A 23,391-nucleotide genomic window follows, 5' to 3' on the forward strand; every position below is an offset into this window, starting at 1 on the left:
TACACAGGGAGGTGGGGCATTGCAGGACACACAGGGATGTGGAGCACTGCAGGATACACAGGGAGGTGGGGCATTGCAGGACACACAGGGATGTGGAGCACTGCAGGACACAAAGGAAGGCAGAGCACTGCAGGATACACAGGGAGGTGGGGCACTGCAGGACACACAGGGATGTGGAGCACTGCAGGACACACAGGGATGTGGAGCACTGCAGGACACACAGGGAGGTGGAGCACTGCAGGACACACAGGGAGGCGGAGCACTGCAGGATACACAGGGAGGCGGGGTACTGCAGGACACACAGGGAGGCGGAACACTGCAGGATACACAGGGAGGCAGAGTACTGCAGGACACACAGGGAGGTGGGACCATTGCAGGACACACAGGGAGGTGGGGCACTGCAGGACACACAGAAAGGCATATCCTTCTAGGCTTTTCCCCTCAGAGCTATTCTGGAGTGTCTGTGATGTCTGGGACAGCGACTGTCTGGTCTCCAGGGGTCCCAGGTGGAGACTACAGTCTACATAACTGTTCAGTTCCCATCCTCTGACATGCATAGATGCTGTAATCTTCTCCATAGGCTTCTCCTCAGGGAGGCCTGTTCAGCATGAACAGGCTAGGACAGCTAAGTCTTTTGGCCTGGCAACCAGATGGCTGGTGCGTCTCATATTCGGTGCTGGGCTTTAAAGACAAGCCATGGCTTTTGTTTCTGGCAGCATTGACTGTGCTGGGATCCTGAAGCTGAGAAACTCGGACATTGAGCTGAGGAAAGGGGAGACAGACATCGGGAGAAAGAACACCAGGGTGCGGCTGGTCTTCCGCGTTCACATCCCACAGCCCAACGGCCGCACGCTGTCTCTCCAGGTGGCCTCAAACCCCATCGAGTGCTGTAAGTAGAAGTAGAATTAGCTGTAGTCATAATTTGTGAACTGAACTATGCCATTGAAGGTCTGCTTCAGCCTACTTCCTGGGAAACAGGACTCCTTGCAGGAATCCCTACTGCTGCATCACCATAAGGGTGTCTGGCTGGGGTACATATCCCACATGAAGCTGGTTAGTACCTGACCAGAGTACACAATGTTTCTGCCCCTGGCAACTACAGACATAAAAAAAAAACCAAAAAACAAAGTTGGCCATGAAGCAGTCAGGTTGACCATATCTACATTTATTCCCTCTTTATTTGGGGGAAATTGGGAAAAGTAACTTTGGCTTTGCAGTCACCAGACTGGGCGAAGTGAAACAATTCCTCTCTCTCCTTTCCTTTTCCTCTTCTGAGTTCTGCTTTTCTTCTCTTTCCTACCCAGCCAGTTCCTCTTTCCCCCCCTCTCTTTGCTACCTGCATCTCCCTTATTCTCCTTCTCTTTTCTACTTTTTCCATCTCCCCAATCCGTGTGTGTGTGTGTGTGTGTGTGTACGTGCTCACACATGCACACACTTCTGGGAATGGAACTCAGAGCCCCATGCATGGTAAACCAATGATCTGCCAGTAGACTGTACACCATGTCCCAAACCTGAATTTTGTACAAATTTTGTATTTTAATATGTGCTGTGGCCATCAGACCGGCAACAGGTATGGCTATTGCCTTCTTATGCTCTGCTTGGCTGGCCCCTGGTCAGCAAACCTGGTCACTGCAAACCTGTCGGTTCCCATCCTGTCTACTTCCCTGCATGCTGAGAACTGGACTCATATGGGACCTGCCAGACCTCTGAGGAGAGACATAGTCTCTCCTTGCTGCTTATTTTTGGTGCCTTCAGACAGTTTTGCTCCTTCCCAGCTCTCCTGGATTTGTCTCCTAAGAGACTCCCACCATGGGGTCTTTGGCTCCATGCTCAACTCCCTGTTTTACACACCCCTCTGTCAGTGGCCCCCGGACTGTGGAGCAGGTCCACCTATGCATCCAGCTAATCCCTGCTTCCCCCAGAACAAGTGGAACCTTCCACAGTCACACACACTAAAGCCATGTGGCTCTGCCCTCTGTCCCCTTCTCTCTCAAGCCTCTGGAGACAAACTTCTAAGGCTGATCCTCTTCTCTGTGAGGTGAACTCTTCACTGCCCTGAACTGCCTGACTCAAGGGAGTCAAGGTCACCCATCTGACACAGATGTTGAGAATGTCACCCCTCTCTCTGCAGTTCCCTTGCATCTACTGCCCTCCTGAAGCTGCCAGTGCTCCACATGGTCCCTCCCAGACACCTGTCTAGCTTTCCACTTTGCCCCGCCCCCAGGCTCAGTCTAACACTAGGACTGGCTTTCCTATCCAGCTCTTCTGAGGATCTCACTGCCCTTCCACTCCAGGAGCCAGCATTAGGAATCACCAATCCTATTGCTGGCAGCTTCTGAAGACAGCATTTCATTCTTATTGTGGACCATGTCCTGATGGGGTTGCTGCTATACTCCTGACCAATTGGAGCAGCACACCTATGGTAGTCCACATAACACGGCATGAGACCCTCTACAAAGTTCAGGGCTTGGAGAGTCCCTTATGTCAAATGGCAGTACATGGGGCCCAGCATCCCAGCCAGGGTTCCTCCAGACATCAAAGACAAAGCTTTACAACTATGACCTCCTCTGATACAGCCCAGCGGTCGGCCCAGGAGCTGCCCCTTGTGGAGAAGCAGAGCACGGACAGCTACCCAGTCATTGGCGGCAAGAAGATGGTGCTGTCTGGCCATAACTTTCTGCAAGACTCGAAGGTCATTTTCGTGGAGAAAGCTCCAGGTATGTTCTCCAGGATGGTGGGTGAGCACCTATTCTGCTGCTGGGAACCGGCTCCTGGTCAGCAAGATATAGATTCTCCACCTGCATGATCCGTCTGCAGAAGGGTGTTTGGTCTTAGCACGGGCAGTCACCAGGCAGACAGTCACCAGTTACCCATAGGGCTCTGTATAGCCTGTGATTGCATCCCCTTTGCAGTTTTGTGTTGCTGAAAGTCAGGTGAAAGCTCCCCTTGGCATCTGAGTTAAAGAAGCCTGCAGGCTGGGTATCTCAAATGTACTTGCTTGGGCTTGTCTGGTTGCCTAGAGTGGAGACCAGGCCTGGCAACTGTTTTTTACTCTTCCAGCCCTTCCTCCTCCCCATTTCCCTTTCGTGAGGGAGACCTCACTTGACTTCTCTAGGAAGTCAGTCCCCTAAGCAAGTGCCAGTTAGTACCATAGTGGATTTAAGTATGAACCTGCTGACCTTCTTGGTGTCCATATCATGGACATCACAGCCCAGGACAGTATTTTCTTTGTCACTGGAACCTTCAGTGCCACAGCCATGTGTGTGAGTGTGCCGTCCATCTCCACGGACCCCTGTACCCTATAAAGATCTCCACTAGAGGACGGAACATGATACTGGCACTTATAGAAGGAGACAGCAGTTTTGTTTCCCGGCCGCTCAGACTCAATCACACAGAAACTATATTAATTAAAACACTGTTTGACCAATGGCTCAGGTGTATTTTTAGCTAGCTCTTACATCTTAAATTGACCCATTTCTAGTAATCTATCTATTACCATGGGGCCGTGGTTTCCTGGTAATGTTCTCCTTCGGTGGCTACATGGCATCTCTTTTACTCTGCCTACTCTCTTTCTATATCTCTGGATTTCCTGTCTGGGTTTACCCTGCTAAGCCATTGGCCAAAACAGCTTTATTCATCAACCAATACAAGTAACACATATACAAAAGGACATCTCACATCAGGCACTGTCTCAGCTATAGCTGTCTTCTCACACTGTTCTATAATGGAAATATCTTATTAATTGTAGATATGGGGAATCAGAAAGGGTGATGTCCCGAAGAGTTGTGTGCGCTGTGTATTTTCTTTACATCTGGAACCATTGTGTCTGTGTAATCCATGGGCCAAGAGGGCAGCCCAGGTCACTTCATTTGGACACTGGGCCAGTTGCTTATCATTTCTGGAACAGTGGGGACCCTTTCTGACTTCAGATGGAGGCAGCAACTTGGTAGAGCTGTGCTGACTAAAGAGGCTGCTGGGCACAATAGAAAGACCCTAGTCCACTGATGCTCAGTTTTAAAGAACAAGGGGTAAGCACGGCATGAGCCTCTCGGGTGGCTGTGGGTAGGTGTGCACTGACCCAGAGGTCCTCAATTACCCTCCTCTACAAACGCTGTACGGCGTTTGGAATTTTGGACCCAGGTCTTCCAGATGGCATTTCTCAGGTATGCCACATGGGCAGCCAGGGCTGCATCTACTCAAGGCGGGTGTGTTAAAGACTTTTCCTCCTTTCTTACTTACCCACTGGAGTTTTCTTGGAAGTGGTCAGTCGGTACTTACCCTAATCACCAGAAAGCATGGAGTCATTCAATAGCCTCCATAATGGAGTCTTGATTTTGTGCCATTCACAGGAAACCTAAGCACTTCAATCAACATAGGCTTTCAGATTTAACTCGGCTTGCCTCTGTAATCATGCATATAATTGGAAAATATGTTTTAAATTATAAAGAAAACCCAACTAAGTACAATGATAAAGAGAAATAACAGTGCCCACACCCTTCTCTGGGGAGGTTCATTCTGAAACCATTTGACCTTCAGAACCTCGGGTACGCCTCCCTGTCGGACGAGGAGCACAGACTTAACGCCTACACTCTGCACAGAGTACATCTCTGTGCTCAGACTGAGGACAGCCATGCCCTCCCTGGCCTTGTCATAAGGCAGGATCCAGACAGCTTTCCTGCCTGTTTGTGGTTCTTCAGGATGGGGAAGCCTAGGATGGTGCCTCTCACATTGGAGAATTAATCACAGCTGTAGACTTGGCAGTTCTCAGCCAATAGCAGGCAGCTGGGTCAGAGCCTGGCACGGTGCAGCCATAAGGGTGCAGTAGCGAGATTCACCTTCATGCCTACAAAGTGAGAAGCCCTCCACTGACCACAGGCCCCCACTTCACTGATTGTTCCTGCCTTCAAGCTAAGCCCACGAAGTTGCATGCTGGGTCCCTGACTTACTCTCCCAGGTTGCAGGTGATCTCTAGTGTACATAAGGCATGCAATACATGAGTAGCTATCACCAATGCATACAGCACTGTGAGCTTTGGCATGTGGGAACACTGCAGTTCTTTGTCTAGACGATGTTTGTTGTTTCATTTTTTTTTATAATTAGATTATTTGCGTATCCACTCAGGTGTGTTCATGCAAATGGTATTTTTCTGAAGGAAGGAAACCAACATCTGCATAATTCTCTTCCTCTACAGTTGGTTTTCTAAGCAAATGCCATCACTAACCTACCATACCATGTGAGGTATGTAGAGACTAGCTTTTTCTAGTTGTTTCTTTCTGAGAAACCACTAAACTCCATTTGAATTAATAGCAGAACTGGACTCTTGTCTTCTGATAGTATGTCTGGTCCATTTTAAAGTTCCGTTTTTAAACTGCCGCTTGCAGGAGGACCACACTGGGGTGCAAGGAGCCACAGCTGTGTGGAAGCTGCAAGTTGGGCAGTTGTTACCCTCTCTGGAAGAGGCCACCCCTGTGGCTGTGACTGCTGTGATCATTGTTGAGTCAGCCAGGGTTGTGTTCTAATGTTACTTCCCTGTGTGATGCAGGATGCCTGAGTCACAGGTATCCTGCTATTCTGTGGGCCACCATCCAGTGCTCCGGTCACAATGTTCAATGACTCAAAGGTTCTGTGTATCCACCAGAGCGGTTCCCCTGCCAGGAGGGCCGTGGGAGTTGGGGCGTTTCTGCTGCAGTGACTTGGGTAGGGGTGGTAGAGCCAGTGGCTAGCTCCTGCACCATGCACACCTCACTCCGCCTCTGCACTTAGCAGTTAAGGGAAGTTGCCCTATGGTCTCTGAGGCTGGCCCCTACCATGGTCATCCATTGATGCTCTCTGGGAGGGATTGATAGCACAGGGCATTAAGCAGCATGCCTCTGGCTTATCCATAAATGGAGAGGCTGTGGCTCTTCTTGGGCCTCATCATCATGCCAGGCAATTGGTTACTGGTTGAAATGAGACTTTCTTTCAAGGATGAGGTCAAAGGTTTATTCCTGAGTATCAGGGAACACTGCCAGATGATGTTAACCCTTGGAGGATATTTGTTCAGAAAGCAGAGGTAGAACGTGAGATGTGTGGGCATTCACATGGGTCCACACGTCCTGCCAGAGGTTGTGGCAGACTTTCGACCCATTCACTCCAAATGCTGCAGGTGTCTGTCATGGGAGATGACAAGCCAGCTGTTTGCCCAAGTATGACTGTGTCTTCAGACGTGAAGCCTGGGGGGGCATGTTTGAATGTGAATGAGAGCTCCCCGATCTCTGAGCAGTGAAAACAAGAGGCATCTTCCTGAGGTAGGCTCACTCTTCTTTGGAGGGTGACCCAAGGAAAGCAGAAGGTGCGGGTTTCTAAAGCACCACCCAGCTCTGGATGTTGGCATTGCATTCAAAGTTTATACACTCACTTTCTGCTCTGTTTAAAAACCTTATTGAAGCCTGCTTGGGCTTCTATTACTGCATTGAAACCGTGCCATCTGAACACCTAAAACCCAACACAGACAGATGATGACACCTGACCCTCCTTATGCCATCTTCTGCTTGCTCCTCAGTGCCACTGCCCTCTGAGGCCCCGAGATATGTCTGTGCCCAAAGCACAGACCTGGTATGCTCTGCTGCCCATGGAGCTGCTTTCCTGGGCTGACCCTTTCTCCGTTGCTTGGGAAGGTGTGCAGGGACACAGGCGTGGCTAGGCTGATTCTGGAGCATGCAAACAGAAGGTAGAGTTTGGGAAACGGTGCAAAGTTGTCGTCTATGTTTCTTTCAATGGGCACGGGAAGGCAGAACTGGCAGGTGGGCACGTTCCATCCCTCTGAAGTAGAGCAGGTGCTTAGATGGGGATTGCACTTCCTTGCTAGCTGACTTTCCCTGTTCTTGCAGAGTAGGGAGGTTTGAATAGGCATGGTGATGTGCTTTGTTGAGAACCAAAGAGAAGGCGACCGTGGGAGTGGAAAGTCTCAGGGTAGAAGGGCAGATGTGGATCCTCCTGAGTCTAGGAGAATGTGTGTAGGAGAAAGCGCCATCACCACCCAGCCAAGGGAACCAAGAGACACCTGTTCACCTGGAGGATGGAGCAGAGATACTTCATCACGGTGTGTCTCTCTGGGAACAGAGCTGATCCCAGGGCTGGCCAGAGGAGAAGGTGCTAACCTGGGGAAGGGAAACCTCTGGACAGCTGAAGACAGCAGGGCCCTGGGAGGGGTGGGGATCTTGGACTCTTCGTGGGCCATGTGCTCTGACTCTCTGCAGACTTTCAGCCTGCATGTTAATTGTGATGCATTCCAAGGGATCTCTGTGTGGGTAGCACCCACTCCTGGCTAGAGCACAGAGCCGGGAGCCTTCAGTCTCCAGTGCATATAGCTGACAGTCTTTGCTCATTTCTGGTTTATTTTTTAAAGTACGAGTCTGTTCATGATTGTAGACTTAAGGGCATACTGTCCCCTGTCTAGGAAACAGTCTCCAGGGAGATCTATGGCTTTAAGACAGTATGTAGGGGGCTGGAGAGATGGCTCAGTGGTTAAGAGCATTGCCTGCTCTTCCAAAGGTCCTGAGTTCAATTCCCGGCAACCACATGGTGGCTCACAACCATCTGTAAAGAGGTCTGGTGCCCTCTTCTGGCCTGCAGACATACACACAGACAGAATATTGTATACTTAATAAATAAATAAATAAATATTTAAAAAAAAAAAAAAAAAAGACAGTATGTAGGGAGTGGAGGGTGTCAGTATGGGGGGGGGTGTCCGTATGTATATGGTATGTGTGTATGGCAGTGTTTAATGTATAACCGAATGTGGATGAATGTGTATGTATGTCAGTGTGTCATGAGGTGTGTGTCTGTCAGCGTGTGTGTGCGCGCATGCGGTGATATTAGTATGTGCATGTGTGACATGACCGAGTACTCCATTGGCCCCAGGTGGAGTGTCCCTGCCACTTGCAGAGCAGAGCAGGGGCACCTGAAATTTTGTGACATCTTTCCACCATATGGCTGTTACAGTTAGAGACAACCAGCCTTGTTTCAGCTACCGTAGTTCCTACTGTTCCTGTCGCCAGGCAGTCTCCTGCCATCTATAATCTCCATGCCTCAGCCATGTGGCACAGAGACCTCTTCTGCTTCCTCAAGAACTTCTGAAAGTCCCCCAGATGCAACTGCTGTGGGCTTTTTTACTCACCGGGTGTCTCAGGGTCAGCTGGAGGCGTTACACATACCCTGAAGCAGTGACCAGCTGTAGGAAAATGCTTTCCTTTTTCCAATTCCCTGGCCGTGGTGCTGGGGTGGGCCAGATCAGAGGACAGCGTCTGCGCCCAGGCTCTGTACGTCATCAGCCTTCTGCACATGCGCTTGTTTTCATCATGGGCATAAAAATACCACTGTGCTGACCTGATCAGGCAAGGCTCCATGTGGCTACCATCCACAGTCACTCAGCAAGATTTGGGGAGAGAGCACCCTTGAAGTTCTGCCCCACAGACATGCCCAGCTCTACATGGTTCCAGAAATCACTGGCCCAGTGAGTAAAGGAAGCTGGGGGACTGGACCCAGAATCTTGCACTGACAGCATTTCTAAGAGCCTCAGGAGGAAATGAATTGGAAAGGCAATGATAGACCCACCTTGGGCATTTAGAAATTAGACTCTGCCCAGAGCCCTCCATGGTAGGAGGGGTCTGCCTTAGCTCCTGGTGCTGACAAGCTGTGTATGAGCTGTGTATCGCTGGTGGGCTTCCTGGCCAGTGTGATGGAAGCCACACAGGGTCCCTACAAATGAGCAGCTGGTCCTTGACCATCTTCTCCCCTGAGTGTTGTAGGATCCCATTTGGCCATCGCACTCACAGTCCCACTGGGTTACACCATTCTGCCTAGTGTCTGTAGATGACAAACAACCAGATCTCTCAGGGGGTGCACTTCCTGTGGCTTTATGCTGTCTGCTCCATGCCCAGGATGCGTTCGTTGATCTTGACGAGAGAGGTCCCTTTTCCATGAGCAGTGGCACAGGTGTGACGGGTGTGTCTCTGACACTCTGGTACTGGAAGTACTCATTGGAGTGGCTGTGTGGGAGACGCTGGACGTCATGGGGTGGAGTCTAGTGAGAGAATAGGTGTGTGTGTGTGTGTGTGTGTGTGTGTGTGTATGTGTGTGTGTTTCTGTGCGTGTGTGTGAAGTGGGGGGGGGTCACCCTGCAAGTGACCAGAGTGCTGGTTAGCCAAGCAACTTGTTGTGAAGGGCAAGCCTGGTCCTCAGCCCTCTGGCACCCTGTCTAACTGTGGATCCTCTTCCACACAGACTCCCACATGGCACCATGACTACCTGCCCCCTTCTTCCCTGGGACAGAGTGGCTGCTGAGTCACAAGCTTCAGGTGGTCTGTGTTAGCCACAAAGAGCCCGAGAAGCCATCAGCTCTTCTCCTCCCCATCCAAATGCCCGCCACCCCCCCACCTCCGCACACCTTGTGGATTTGCCTCTGGGATACTTTTTGGCAGTAGAGTCAAGAAGTTGTCTGTGCTTTGCTGTCTTGTATCTTTCACAGGATGGCATTTTCATGCCCCTAGTAGTAGAGCTCAGTGCTCTGCTCATTTCTTTGACTGACCAGTACCTCCATGTGGCCAGTCCACACAGATAGGTTGCCCAGTAGATAGGCATGAGTTGCTCCACTCTCTGTGCTCGTCATGAATGAAGTTATTGTGAATGTTCATAAACAAGGTTCTGTGAGTGAGCCTTCCTCATGGCACATACCTGGGCATGCGTCTGTCCTCAGCTAGCCAGCGCCACCAGGCTGTGTTCCAAAATGCTGGGCAGTCTTAGTCTACCTTGGGGTGCTGCTGAGGAATGCAAAGCTGCCCTTCTAACCAGAGAAAAACAGGCATCTCAAAGGTCATTCATTGGCTGAAGGAGTTTCCCCAGCAGGGACCCAAGGGATACATATCTGTATACACCAGCTTGCATGGTCCATGGAAGGTTAGAGAACCCACACATGTCCCAGGCTGTCCACATCAGAGACCCTCTGAAGTGCAGCTCTGCATGGCCTCTGCTGTGCTCCCCCAACCTCTTAACACACCCATCCTGGGGCCTCACCATGCTGGGATGTTTGGACCCGCCCCTCTCGAGGATGGTGTGGTGCAGATGCAGAACAGGAAGGGTGAAACCTCCTGCCCCACCGAGCTAGCGGAGGAGGTAGAAAACATATCCCAGGATGCTCCTCCACTCCTGAGCTGGAAACAGTGGCTCAGCCCCTTCCCTGGCCTGTGACTGGCCTGTGGGCCTGTGGTGGCAGCAGCGTCCTGCAGCCAGTGGAGCTGCTTCAGACCTGCAGGCTGGTTGTGTGGAAACCTTGGGTGGGTGTGGTGGGGAAGCCTTTCCGATGACTCACACCGCAGGGAATTCCCTAATGATTTGGAATATTTTTACTTCTGAACTGGAGCACAGTTTCCTACTGAGAGCCTAGGGAGCTCCCGATAAGATGGGACACAAAGGCCCTTTTAGGATGGCCGGCTGGCTCCCTGCTGGGAGAGGCTAGATTCTCAACAGGGCTGTGTTAACTTGCCTCTGAGCATGGGCTCTTTGTTGAGGATGCCATGGGCTCCTCTGGGTCATGGGCACCCCTCGTGGTTGACACTCTGATGATTTCCTCAGGATTATAAAGGGCCGTCTCCACAGCATTGGGCTGCTGGGCTCCTGCTAGAAGAAGCCTGCCCTGTGTGCATTTGAAAGTTCGGTCAGCTGTGTCAGAACAAGAAGAACCGTCACTCAGTTTCCTCACTGTGTGGCACCTGCAGATGGAGGAGCGAGGTCCAGATGGGACCAGCGCTTTGAATACCCTGACCTGGGAGGAAGTGATTGACAGCAGCCCCTTCATCTTGGGGGCTGCAAGGAACCATATTTCAGTGGGAAACGGAATCCGATGAGTTATCTAACTTGGTACGAGTTAGAAGACAGGAACGGAGCTCCATCTTGTCTGCTGGTGGTAGGCATGGTGCTGGATGGGAGCTAGCCAGCGTGTCATGGCAGCTCACGATGCCCTCCTCAGTCGCTCTGATGGAGGGAGCATTCCTCACAGGCAGCTGTGATAAAGGGAGGGAAAGACCTTTCTTATTTTGTGTGGCCATGTCCACAGTGTCCAGTCCACCTGTATGCCTACGTTTCATTCACTTTTTGCCACATGATTTGAACTCAGGCAAAGGCACTGCAGTCTCTCTGCCACCAGAGAGTGGCCTTGCCCAGGGAGATTTCAGAAGCTGTGGCAGAGATAGCAGAAATGCGCTGCCTCTGCCTTGTAGACGTCAAACCTAATCTTCACATGCACAGCATGCGGCAGGGCTGCACAGCCAGCGCGTGGTCAGAGAGCTGCATGTCGGCACTTCCCTCTTGACCCTCGTGGTGACATGGTGACAACATTTCTTCTGCTCAGCTGAAGTCCCCGAATTGCCAGGGCCAGGGGGTCCACTGCTCATGACATTCCAGTGCTCTAGGGATGGCCAGGTGTATTTTTAGTGTCCTGTTGTCTTCTCTGAGGGGTGCGGCTAGGGAATCCGGTTAGAGCTCTTCCTGGGCTCAGCTGATGGGTGATTTGCTTGGGGCCTGGAGCATCTCGTAGGCTGCTGTGGCCTGGTGAGCCTGGGTGGCTCTCGGAGCCTCCCATGACTCACATTTCCACCCTGTGCCTCCACCCTCCACCCACCCCTGTCCGGGACTGAGGGAAGGAGCTGGTGTTTGATTTATCAGTAATGTAGGGTTAGCGACAGACAAATGGACTGGGAGCAGAAACCAAGCATGAGCCTCTTTAACGGCTCATCTCAGGAACTGACTTCATTGGAGAAGATAAAAGCTGGGATGGATATCTGTCAACTCGGGAGCCACCCAGCTGTCCCCAGGTCATGGGCCTGTCAGCAGGCCTGGGGACTCAGAGCCTGTGAGTGGCAGACACCCTTCCTCTCAGCACTGGGTCCACACCTCACCGCCAGCCGAGAACAATAAGAGCTTTCACTGTGCCTATGGGAGCCTTTTAATTTTTTTTTTTTTTGTAACATGCAAACAGCCACTGGACTAAGGTTAAAAATACCACGTGTTTTGCATTTCCAGGTCCTGATGTGGCATGAAATAGCCAAAGAAAGACTTTTCTTCTCCTCAGCATTTCCTCTGGATAGAGGCTTGGGCATTGCCCTGAGCTCTCCCAAAACACACAGGGAGGCTGGTGGGATAAGGCACCAAGTGGCAGCGCCAAGTTGGGCTCTGTACATGTCTTGCTTTGCTGGGTTTCAGGGGTTTCCCTGCCTCTATCTCTCTTCTGTTTTTGTCTCCTTCAGAAGAGACTGAGGTAGGAACCCTTTCTTGATGTGCGCTGGGGCCACTAAGATGTATGTAAAAATGGATACAAGGATGGACCATTACAAACATTCTTGACTGTGTGGGGTCCCTCCGGCTCAGAAGTTACACTGGACCTTGTCTTTGGACTTTACTAACTATACAAGGCCGGTGCTCTGAATCTGGTCAATGCTCACCACTGGAAGGGCCAAATGTCTAGGAAGCCCAGAGCTCTGCCCTGACCCACACCCTGAGCAGCTAGACACTATCGTTCCCCTGTATCATTCTCCCCTCCCTGATCTTCGGTTTCTGGGTCACCTGGAAGGTTTTGAAGACAGACTATGCCCACACGGAGTGACAGATTTCTTCCTGCCCTTTGTTCCAGATGGCCACCACGTCTGGGAGATGGAAGCAAAAACTGACCGAGACCTGTGCAAGCCAGTAAGTATTTAGGATCCTGAATCAGGGACTGGAGGCCAGTCCAGGGCTCCTGTTCGTTAAAATGAAGAAATGCTGAAACAAACAAACAAAAACAAAAAAACAAAAAAAAAACAGACAGAGGCCGTGAGAAAACATAGCCATAAATCTCTTGCCCAAACAAATGCCATCAGGGTAGAGTTGGGGCAATAGCAGTGACCATGAGGACAGAGACTGGATGGAACTTGAGGCCTCTTTGTGCTGTGTTTGCTTTGTCTTCTAGAGGTACCAGATTCTATCTCCTCTTGCTAATGCTCTACCCCCGGGAGATCTTGGTGTTCTAAGTCTCATTCATGGACACCAAGCACCTGCCTGGACATGCCATCCTGCCTGTGTGACTTGCCACCACCCTCTCCGGAGAATGCCTCAGCTACCTAGCGCTCTTGTTTTGAACTTGACATGGATGAAAGGGTAGACCTAACCGGCTAGCTTAGATCTGCTGGTTGGGTTTGCTGATGAGCTGTGGTAACCGTGTGGCATGGCCCGTGGGTGATATAATTAGTTTCCCGCCTGCTCATAGACATGGCACCTGCCCGTGCCTCTTCTTCACCTTCGCATCAGGCCATTGTTGTTTGTGATTGGCTAATTATGTTGGAAATACGTTTTGCTACCCCAGCGTGCTTCTGACTGTTGGTGTGGTCTCCTTTCTCACTGCCGCCGGTCTCTTCACCTCCAGTGGCCACTGGGGACAAAGTGGAGTCAGGCTTTGTTTGCAGACTGCAGTCTATCTCCACCATTCTCACGGTTTTCTCTCTGGTTTGCTTGGCTTTCGCAGTGCTGGAAGTTGAACTAAGAGCCACACATGCTGGGCAAATGCTCCACCACTGAGCTATATCCCCAACCCCAACAGTGTCCTTTAATTGGACATTAGGCCGTGGATGCTTAAAGCAATTATTAATTCAGACGAGTCAGAAAACCCTTGCTGAGTTCTGTGTGTCTTCTCTCCAGTCTCAGGATAGCAGAACATACTACAGCCAGGGAGCAGGTTTTCGTGAAGGCAACTAAAATCCTCCCAGACTATAACTCATTCCACTGACTGCTTTCCAATAGTCCGGGCAGTGCTCTTGTGAACGCAGGACAAAGGGGGCCTTTGGTGTGCTCTGAGTGTGTGGAAGTGGGGTTTAAATGATTTAGAAACCCTGGGCAAGTATGAGTAAAGGGCTTTTTCTCTTGGGCCACCTGTGAACACTGGGCAGCCAGAGTCACATAAACAGGCCATGCTGGTAACGGGACTCACAGAGCAGACAGGTGGTCACGGCTCTCATTAGCGTACAGTCGCCAGGGTGTTTGCTTCACTTACAGCAAGCACAGGCTGCCTCCCCGCCCTCTGGGTGACTCGGTCAGAATGAAACAGCTTGGCTTGGCTACTGCAGTTCCTCTTCCAGGCACCGGTCCACTCTCAAGAAGCCTTTCAGAGTCTTTATCAGGCGGACGAGTCCTCTCTGGCCAGAATGATACTTGTTCATGAAGGTGAACATTAACCATTCCTCCGCAATGCCTGGCTTCTCCCTCCCACTGAGGAAGCCTTTCTCTGCCTCAGTCTAGTTTCTCAGCTTCACACAAGAAGCCCTTGTGGAAATATTGAAGATAGTGTCATGTGCCTAGGCGCGCGCGCGCGCGCACACACACACACACATACACACACCACATAGAGGCACACACAAACATACATGCACTGCGCACACATTGTATCTGCAGATATTTCAAAGATGGGTTTCTGCTGTGTTTGTGGTTACACCTTGCATAAACTAAGACTATGAACTTGAGGCAGCCTGCGCTAACTGCAGCTCATGTTGTCTCTGACAGCGTCGACAAGCCCCATCATTGGATTTCAGGTCACATTTCATCCAGCTCCTCCCCTGTGTCCTAGGGCGGAGCTCCTGTGGAAGCCGTCTTGGTATAGGGGAGTGCCTTGACGTGCCAGGCAGGAGAGCCTGGCGGCACTCGAGGCCATTTTGTATTCCTTATTCAGGGGCTTCAAAGACTTTTCTTTCTTTCTTTCTTTCTTTCCTTCCTTCCTTCCTTCCTCCCTCCCTCCCTCCCTCCCTCCTTTCTTCCTTTTATTCCTTCTTTATTTCTTTGGCTTCAGCTTAAGCATCAACAAGATGTGCCTCCTTGTGTCTTCCCTTGCTTCCTTCTGAAGAGTTATTTCTTTCATTACGTGGCAGCAGCTGCCGCCCCTGAGTGACAGCTGTACCTGCAGCTTCCTTCTTCAATGCAGCACGTCCTAAAAGCCACCCAGTGACCATCTCTGTCCTTTCGCCCGAATGAACTCAAGCTTCACAGTGAGACCACTAAAAGCTGGACACAGCCCAGACCTGAGTCGCCACAGTTTGGGGCAGCCCCCAACAAAGCCGACCATGTAGCGTGGGCGAACACGCCTTTTACCTGCCCTCCCCCACCCTCATTTCTTTCAAAGGAAGGGGAGGAAATGCAACAGCTGCAGCAGGTTGCTGGAGTGAGTTCGTCCTGGGGGATGGATTCCAGGGGACAGAGCCCAGCACACTCTGGCCAGTCCTGCCCTGGTGCTGATGTCTAAGGGCTCTTTCTCTGTAATTCAAGAGGCTGGATCTGAAGTTCTCCTGATTTCTGTTTCTATTACTGAGGTTTTATTATTAACACAACTCAATAAAGTTTGCTGCAATTGATTTGCTACCATTATAACAAGCTATGGTTAATTACTTTACAAAAGAAATGATACCATGGATTTTCTGATATATATTTTTCTTGGTCTGTTAAACTGAAATCACATGAAAGAAACAAAATGAAGAAACTTTATGGATTTGAAATCGCCAGAAGAAATGTGGTATAGCCCTCTGAAGCACTGGCTCTCTTTAGCGTGACTGTGCCAAGCTCCAGGTTCACCTAGGACCAGGCACCCTCGGGAGTCTGTCTACATTTGGATATTTCCACTGAGTTCCAAGGGCTTGTGCCTTGCATTTTTGTCTGCCCTTGAAAGAACATGTCCAAAGTTTGTATATTTCTGTTTAAAAACAGGAAAGAAAGCCCCAGCCACCACAAGCTGTCTAGTATTTTCTTCCCTGTGTTCTCAGTGGTTCCAGGGTCCTGGACTGAGAGCGGCTTTGTCTTCATTTTGAGGAAATTGGGGATTGTGGCGGACACCACGACTTTTGTTGCAGCTCACTCTGGACAGTGTCCACAAGGAATGCCCCCTCTCATGTCTCCAAGTAGGCCGAGAGCAATTCTTTTTGTTTGAAGGTCACTGGGCCTTGGATGTTGGGGCAGTAGTAGTCCCTAGAATCTGCTACCCCAGTAGCAGGGAGGTGACTCCACTCTCTGAGAGATGCTCGTGGGTTCTCTTTTCTTGGGCTCTGTTCCAGCATAAAAGTCTTCCAGCCTCTAGTGTGGGAATTCAGGGTTCCTCTTCCCTGTGAGTACACCTTATAGCCAATTCGTGATCAAACCTGAACGGGTTACATACCAAAGTCCCTGTCGGAGGCCCTGTGGGTAGCCAGAGACGGCTGTTTGAGTTGATGGCAATACCTCAGTACAAAGCATTTCTGGTCTGTGAGGTCCTGACTGCCTCTTTCTCTCTGCTGTTTCTCACCAGAATTCCCTGGTGGTGGAGATACCACCTTTCCGCAACCAGAGAATCACCAGCCCTGTGCAAGTCAGCTTCTACGTCTGCAACGGGAAGCGGAAGAGAAGCCAGTACCAGCATTTCACGTACCTTCCTGCCAATGGTAACGCTGTCTTTCTAACCTTAAGCTCTGAAAGTGAGCGGCGAGGAGGCTTTTACTAAGCCACAGAGGCCGTGAGAGGATGTTGTTATAAAAACAGTGTGGCTATGTTGCTCTGTTCACACCACGTGATTGCCTATTCACAAGACCAAGTCGCCCTTCCACTCAAAGAAAAGCGAAGCCTGGGTGTGTTTGCCTGTGACTGGTGCATGCTGGGGGAATCACTTGCTAGCCTTTTTGCAAACGCTCAGCGGCCAAGCAGCAGCACTCAGAAGCTGATGAGGTCGAGGTATATCTATCTACCCTCTGTGAGTCTTTGGGGTAGAACAAGTATTTGTTAGAGCAATTTTGTAGGTAGCTTCAAAAATAAGCCTGCCACAGCCATTGGGGAACATACACAGTGTTGTCCTTATAGCGATGGTCCCACACCGCATGCAGGGTCCCTGCTTAATAACGCCATCCCCTGGTGACGGGACGCCTTCAGATGGGAGGTCTTCTGCTTGGGTTTGCTCATTTGGGGAATGGCTTCTTTTCATTCAGATATGATCAGCTCACCGTTTCAACTTTCTAGACTGTTTTATTTAAGAAAATACTGTTATTGTTTTTGGTTTTTTGCTTTGGAAAAAAAAAAACCCTCTTTAAGCTTGTAGAAAGGTGTGTCCCAGGCATCCGGGGTTTTCCTGTGTGGTGCAGGCCATTCTCCTGTGGCAGGATGTGTGTGCAGAGAGCAGAGTGGGCTGTTATCCTGAGCTCTATTGTATTTTGAGTAAGCTCAGCTATGTCAACAACCTTTTTATACTGTTGCTTCCCGCCCCCCCAAAACCTTAAGATATGCATATCATTTAAGAGCCCTGTCCAAGGCAGGACTTTCACTACCTGTGAAAGCAGCCACATTGCTGTCTTAGTAAAATCAAGATTTTCCTTTTTTTTTTAAGGTTTCAGGGTCTCTTTTTGAAGTGTAAAGACATTTGGAATATCTTAGTAAGAAAAATCGGTATTAAGATGCTGAAATCAACGGTCTTATCAGGCAAGCCCTAGGGATGTCCTTCAAAACTAGAACAATAACTTTGTTAAGTTCCCATACAAGGGCATCCGTGTAAGCAACTGTGAGAACCATGGCGAGCCTCAGCACAGCTGCCCACACCCCATCCTGCCACTGCTCTACAGTTTATTCCACAAGGCTTTTTCGTTCATGAAATAATGTACAACCTTTCTTACAAAAACAAATATTTGGTCTTTTTTATTTGTTTGAAAATGCAATGATTGTGTCCTGATTATACTTCAAGCATGGTTGATCCAAAATTTACAAAGGTCTAAACCTTATAAAGAAAAAAAAATTATTTTCTAAAACAATGTAGAAATTTCATGAAGATTAATGTTCCCTTGTTTGGTGGCATATCTGAGTCCTTGATAGAGATTCTGTACGGTGCTCAGTTTAGTAAAAAGCATTGTGTCGGGGGGGGGGGGGGGGGCTCTGTGGTGCAGTGTGTGGAGTGAGGCCCCAGGGCCTGGTGTCCGAAGTTCACCACTGCCTCCTACACTGCCACCCCACATGGAGGCAGCATCTAGGCAAGCCAGCTGCTCCACACTTTGGTCTGCACCAGCCTGCCTCCCACAGTCCGCAAAGCCTCTTGCTGGAACCTCCCAGCTGCCCATCACCTCCTGCGTGGTGCAGGTCTTCCTCAGCCCTTCTGGGTTCAGCCATATGGTCCCGACTTCAACCTTTTCACCTTGCTGCCCCGACTCTTGCCTCCAGCCCCAAGATGGCTGCCCACCAGCAGCATGGCCCCGGGGACTGGCCATGTTTCCACACCACTAGACTGTGAGCTCCTTCAGAGAGACCTTGGCCATCGCAGGGTTGAACCCCAGCATTATTCATTGCCTGGTGCCTGGCTGGCTATCAACATGTGTTGTTGTTGTTTTTTTTTAAATAAATAAACACACAGATGGAGAACTCCCGCTCCCGTGTCCCGTGTTCTGTCTGGCGCTCTCCCTCGTGCTCTGTGCCATCTGTTGCTTGGGGATGTGTCTCTGAGCACGTTGACGCTGACAAAGGGCTGTATTCATAGCACCTGTGTTCTTGGATCGATGCGTTTGAGTCCTGGAGACCCTCCAGGGCCTGAGAGCTCGTAATTAACCTGGGTCCATAGTGCTTGTGCTTTGCTCCTTAGACACTGGTTGTGAAGTTACAAGCCTTCCCCCCAAGTCTTCCTGTACTATTAAGTGGACTTCACGTACATCCCTATGTCACGTACCTGTGACCACTATGGATGCAGGTTCTCAAGGCCATAAAATATGCTGTTAGGTGTTTGAGGAAGCAGGAATAAATCCTTTTAAACCCTACCTGTGAAATTCATTTTCTTCCATAGACATATAAAATCAAAGCTCATTTTAGTTTTCCTTCAAACTTAGATGTGAGGCTGCTTCAAAGGACCGCATCAGACCCCTTGTGGAAGGGTCCTGTTCTTCCACAAAACTGCCCTTTGTTCCGGCTCCTCTGAGTTTCAGGATGTGGGAAATCAAAGTGCCCAAGGTATTCTGCTCCTTAGGAGGCAGGAGGGACACCTTTTGGCCACTAGCTTTCTGCCCCATAAGCTCGACGGGTTGACACCCACCTTGTGTACCATCCTCCTCCTTCCTTACTCTCAAAGTAAAACCGTGATAGGGATCAGGTGGCAGAATAATCGGATGAGTTCTAGGACCTCTAGGTTCTGGGGTGGTGGTGGGGGAGCGATGGTTTTGGTGTATGGTCTGCGGTGGCCCTGGAAGGGCAGTTTGGCCTCTCCCTTCCCTGCCCCCATTTGGGGTGTGTCTAACGGGAAGAGTTTCCACTTGAATGCAAGGCACCATTTGCAGACCGTGAACATCCCATTGGAAATCCTGCACCGGGCCCTGTGGTGTCTCTGGGATAGTCATCAGGCCCAGATGGTAAAAGCACCTGCAACATGAGAGGAGGCTTCGGAGTCCCAGAGCCAGCCAGAGAGGGCCTCCCGGGCTTCCCGAGTCTCTTGCTTGTCACTGGTTTTGCTTTTCTCCCTGCAAGGGGAATATACTATCTTCCTCCCTGAGCCAAAGGGACCGAGATGGACACCATCGTGAGATGGCGGCTATGCCAGGAATGTGTAGGTCCAAGCCCTTATTCCAACATGCCAGTTAGAATTACAGAGTGATAAGTGGGTGTGGGAGTTGCAGGATGAGCATCTCTGCTAGTCTGAGCCTTCAGAAGAGCTTCTTTCTCCCAAGTAGACATGGCAAAAATCAGCTGCAGGGGTACTCAGAAGAGAATCGGTCTATCTTGAAAACACACCCCAAAGTCAGTGTTTCTATACCATGAAAAGATAAATGGAAATAAACTGTGGGGTTCTGAAATTCTGTCACCTCATCTGAAGCCGTTTCAGGTGGTTAGGAGCCCTGCCCTTCCCAGCCAGGGCAGGGCTGTGCAGGTGAGAGTGAGTGCTTCTTGTCGTGAGCCCAGGACACCTGCTCCCACCCCCAGCACTGGGGACTGGCCTGGTGGCAGAGACCAGTGCCTGACTGTAGGACAGTAAAAGCACTCCAGCGGAACCAGTGTCAGGCAAGCAACCCCCTGAGCAGGTGAAGCCCGGAAGGACAGAGCTGCCCTAGGCTCAGGAGTCCCTGAATCTCTGAGGCCCACCCCGCCACACACTTCTTTGTGTGGACTCTTGGGTGGAGCCATGTGCGACCTAGAGAATAAAATACCACAAGTTACTTTCTTGAACCCTTCCTGGTTATTAAAAAGTGCATCTTTCTGTTCATATGCCAGTTACTGAGATACATTTCCATCTCGGAGGAATAGGGGCAACCATGAGACTCCTTCTTCCAGGTCCTTGGCTGTGTCACTAGGCTCTAGAATCATGGAGACGCGGATGCAGTTTAGTAGAGGGCCTGGGCCCAACCATAGAAGTGGAGCTCCCACCTTATGGTGGATTTCTGGCATCGTGGGCCCTGTAGCTTCGTCACTGCCCTGACCATGACAAACATGACTGCAATGAAAATATCAGGCCTCAACTTGTAACTGCCCTGGCCTGGGTTCAGAGACCATGATGGCATGGCAGAATTGAGCACAGTTTATGGCTGTCTGCCTGTGTACCCACCGCCTCTCGTGCAGCCGCTCTCCTATTAGAAGCCTGGAGCTGGAGAAGAGGACCAAGACTGCCCTGCTCCAAGGGTGTCTTAGGAGGGGCCACAGAACACAATAGCTCTTAGGATAAAGGGCGGGACAGTTTCCCTCCCTTGCCATCGTTCAGCTTGACCCTGCCTTCTTTAAAGAGCCCCTGAAGACTTCAAACAACAGGGATCACAATGTGGTGTGTGCCATATAAGTGTGTTAATTCTAGGGACTGTGCTGCCTGATTTCCTTCCTGCAAGCTAAATAAAGTCCTCGTGAAGATAGCAGAGGGCAGGCTGGGTAAGGGAGAGCTGTCTACGGCTCCTGGAGCTGCAGGTGGCAACTACTCTCAACTCCCAAATGACCTCAGTAACTAACTGGCCGTTGTAGCTGTGGTAGGTGTGTGCCTCAATGTTCAGGTGACACTGGCCAGTAAGCATTTGGGATAATGGCCAAGGGCTGCCTAGACATCTGGATCATGGAGTCCTGATCCCTTAAACTCTCAAATCCATCTCCAGGGAGGAGGGATCTGTTTCTCATCCTGATACCAATGTGACCGAGAGATTTGACTCTTGCCCTATGCCAGCCTTCTGCATGAGGAATGTTGGGCACTGAAAGAAGCCATTTATTTCTGCATCTTTGTGGTCTCCCAGGTCTTTCCAGCTGTCAGAAGGCCTCAAGTTGGAGTGAGAGTTACTGGCACCCTTGCCTAAATGCTAACATAATGGCACCGAGATGTAGACCTCTTAACCACGTGATATAACTGTGTGCACACACCTGCATCTGTGGACTTTCCGTTTTCATGTAGGGGAGGAACTGAAGAGTAGAGGTTGTCCTGAAGATCATAGGATGATAGAGAGAGAGAGAGAGAGAGAGAGAGAGAGAGAGAGAGAACACCATGGAACCTATGTGACACCAGGTTGCTGGGGAAGGAAGGGTTGGAGAGGGAGGCTCCGGGAGCCCTGCCCTGTGGCCTCTCATGGAGAGATAACAGGACACAATAGCCCATTAGGATGGAGAGCAGGAAGGTAGCTTTGTTTAGAAATCTAAGGGCCATGTGCCACCAAAAACAAACAAAAATGTGAGTCAGAGTGAGCCGAACACCCAAGGAGATGAGTACCTAGGCATGCATGGGCAGGGGGGTGGGCAGAAGGTAGCTCCACTTGTGTTCTGCCAACAGAGCTGCCTGCCAGATGCTGCCTGTGCAGTACTTTCAGGTCCCTGGCTGCCCCACCCAGCTCTGTCCTATGTGGTATCGCAGCCCCTGAGCCCCAGCCGCTGGAGGGAGAGCTATCGTCACAAAGAGAAACTCTAGCAGCTATTGGATAGAACATCACTGATGAATGTGTGTGTGTGGCCTTTTCTGACCACCACTGCCATGGAGCATAAATGGCCTTTATCACTTTCTACCTGACTGTGTCCCAGCTGATCCATGTGGGCAGTGGCTGGTGTTCACAGACAGTAAAATCATTTCCCTTCTCTGGATCAAGAACTGCTCCCTTGCTGGGAACTAGGACCTAGTGACATGTCTAATAGCTATCAAAGGAGCCCTTTGATGCTCTGTAAAGGGGATATTCCCAACCCTCACCTGCAGGACAGGCGAGAAGACTAATGAGGCGGTGTACAAAAGGCTTGAGTCAGCCAGCCTTGGCATATGCTGGGGATAGCTTCCATTCCTTAAGCACCGCCCCCCCCCCCCCCCAATACATCCCTCGGTTCAGGTCTAAGCTCTCTGGGAGACTAACTCCCATGTTCCCAGGAAGCTGGAAGCCACACACATGCATAGCCGTTTTGTATGCTGGATGACAGGTGTGTTTGTCCATCTGCCAGCTCTCGGGTCCTTGACCTGCAGAATTTGTGGACCCTCAGCAGGAGATGTGTGAAGCCTTTTGGCCTGGACTTGGATGGCTCTATGTGTTCTTTACCCCTGACATCTTGCCCCTGAGTTGTCATTCCTGAGCTGCTGATGTTGATGGTGAGACTCGGGCTTTAATGCCACTCTGCCATGAAGACAATCTGACTTCTGTTCTCTAGGAATTTTAGACTTTGAACAAAACTTCTTTTGTATGGAAACATAGTTAGTGAAGTAATTCGAGACAGAACACTTGAGTGTGCCTGAAAAGGCAGGTGTAGAGGAAGGTGGCCTGCATGGCAGAAGTGCCCGCCTGGACTGAGCATGCTACTAGGAAGGCCATGGGACGGTATCGGGTGCCTGTTTGCCCATAGCCATGTTTCACTGAAGGGCTTCTGTAAAGGTCCCCGATTACCTGCTCCACAACGGTGACAAGATACCACCAGCTGGTTAAACATTAGTCACCAACCCTATGGGAGGCCTAAAAGCCCCATCTCCACGTAGTCCTGTTGGGACTTGGTTCTTCATGAATTTGGGGGGCCTCCAAGTTCTCCCAGCTTCTCAAGATTCAGAGCTTAGAAGTAAGGTATGGCCTGTGATTGACAGATGCCCAGAATGCCTGGTGAAGCAGGCTGTGTACCCACAGCTCTGCCTCAGAATCCTTAGACAGGTCCTACTGACTCAGAGCTGGTAGAGCCTTAAGCTGTAGGACTGAATTAGCCCAATGATCACACCTCGGTCATTAGAATTTCCATCCTGTCTCGTGGGTGATGACTGCATTCGCAAGCGGTGATCTCTCACTTAGTATGCAGGGGCACCTCACACACTGAGGCTTGAGCTGGGCAAGCATACTTAAACAGAAACCCAACAAAAGCATCGTCGACACAATGTGTGGTTTCCCTTGGTGCACACACACCTCATGTGTCAGGTGCTGGGTCTTCTACAGAGCGAGA

At 50.5% G+C, this 23,391-nt stretch overlaps 1 protein-coding gene across 3 annotated transcripts in view; it reads left to right on the top strand.

The window, feature by feature from the left end:
- The window catches only part of Nfatc1 (nuclear factor of activated T cells 1), a 111,669-nt gene that overhangs the window by 46,628 nt on the left and 41,650 nt on the right, over positions 1-23,391 (top strand). For all 3 annotated transcript variants that reach the window (XM_041640859.1, XM_041640861.1, XM_041640860.1), the window contains exons 5-8: positions 717-889; positions 2,577-2,717; positions 12,665-12,720; positions 16,328-16,460. In XM_041640859.1, the coding sequence (XP_041496793.1) occupies positions 717-889; positions 2,577-2,717; positions 12,665-12,720; positions 16,328-16,460 (503 nt within the window). The remainder of the gene's footprint in view (positions 1-716; positions 890-2,576; positions 2,718-12,664; positions 12,721-16,327; positions 16,461-23,391) is intronic.

Source organism: Microtus oregoni, unplaced genomic scaffold (assembly GCF_018167655.1).
Source record: "Microtus oregoni isolate MIOR12 unplaced genomic scaffold, Mior012 000065F_ref0000479, whole genome shotgun sequence".
In the NCBI taxonomy this organism is placed as follows: domain Eukaryota; kingdom Metazoa; phylum Chordata; class Mammalia; order Rodentia; family Cricetidae; genus Microtus; species Microtus oregoni.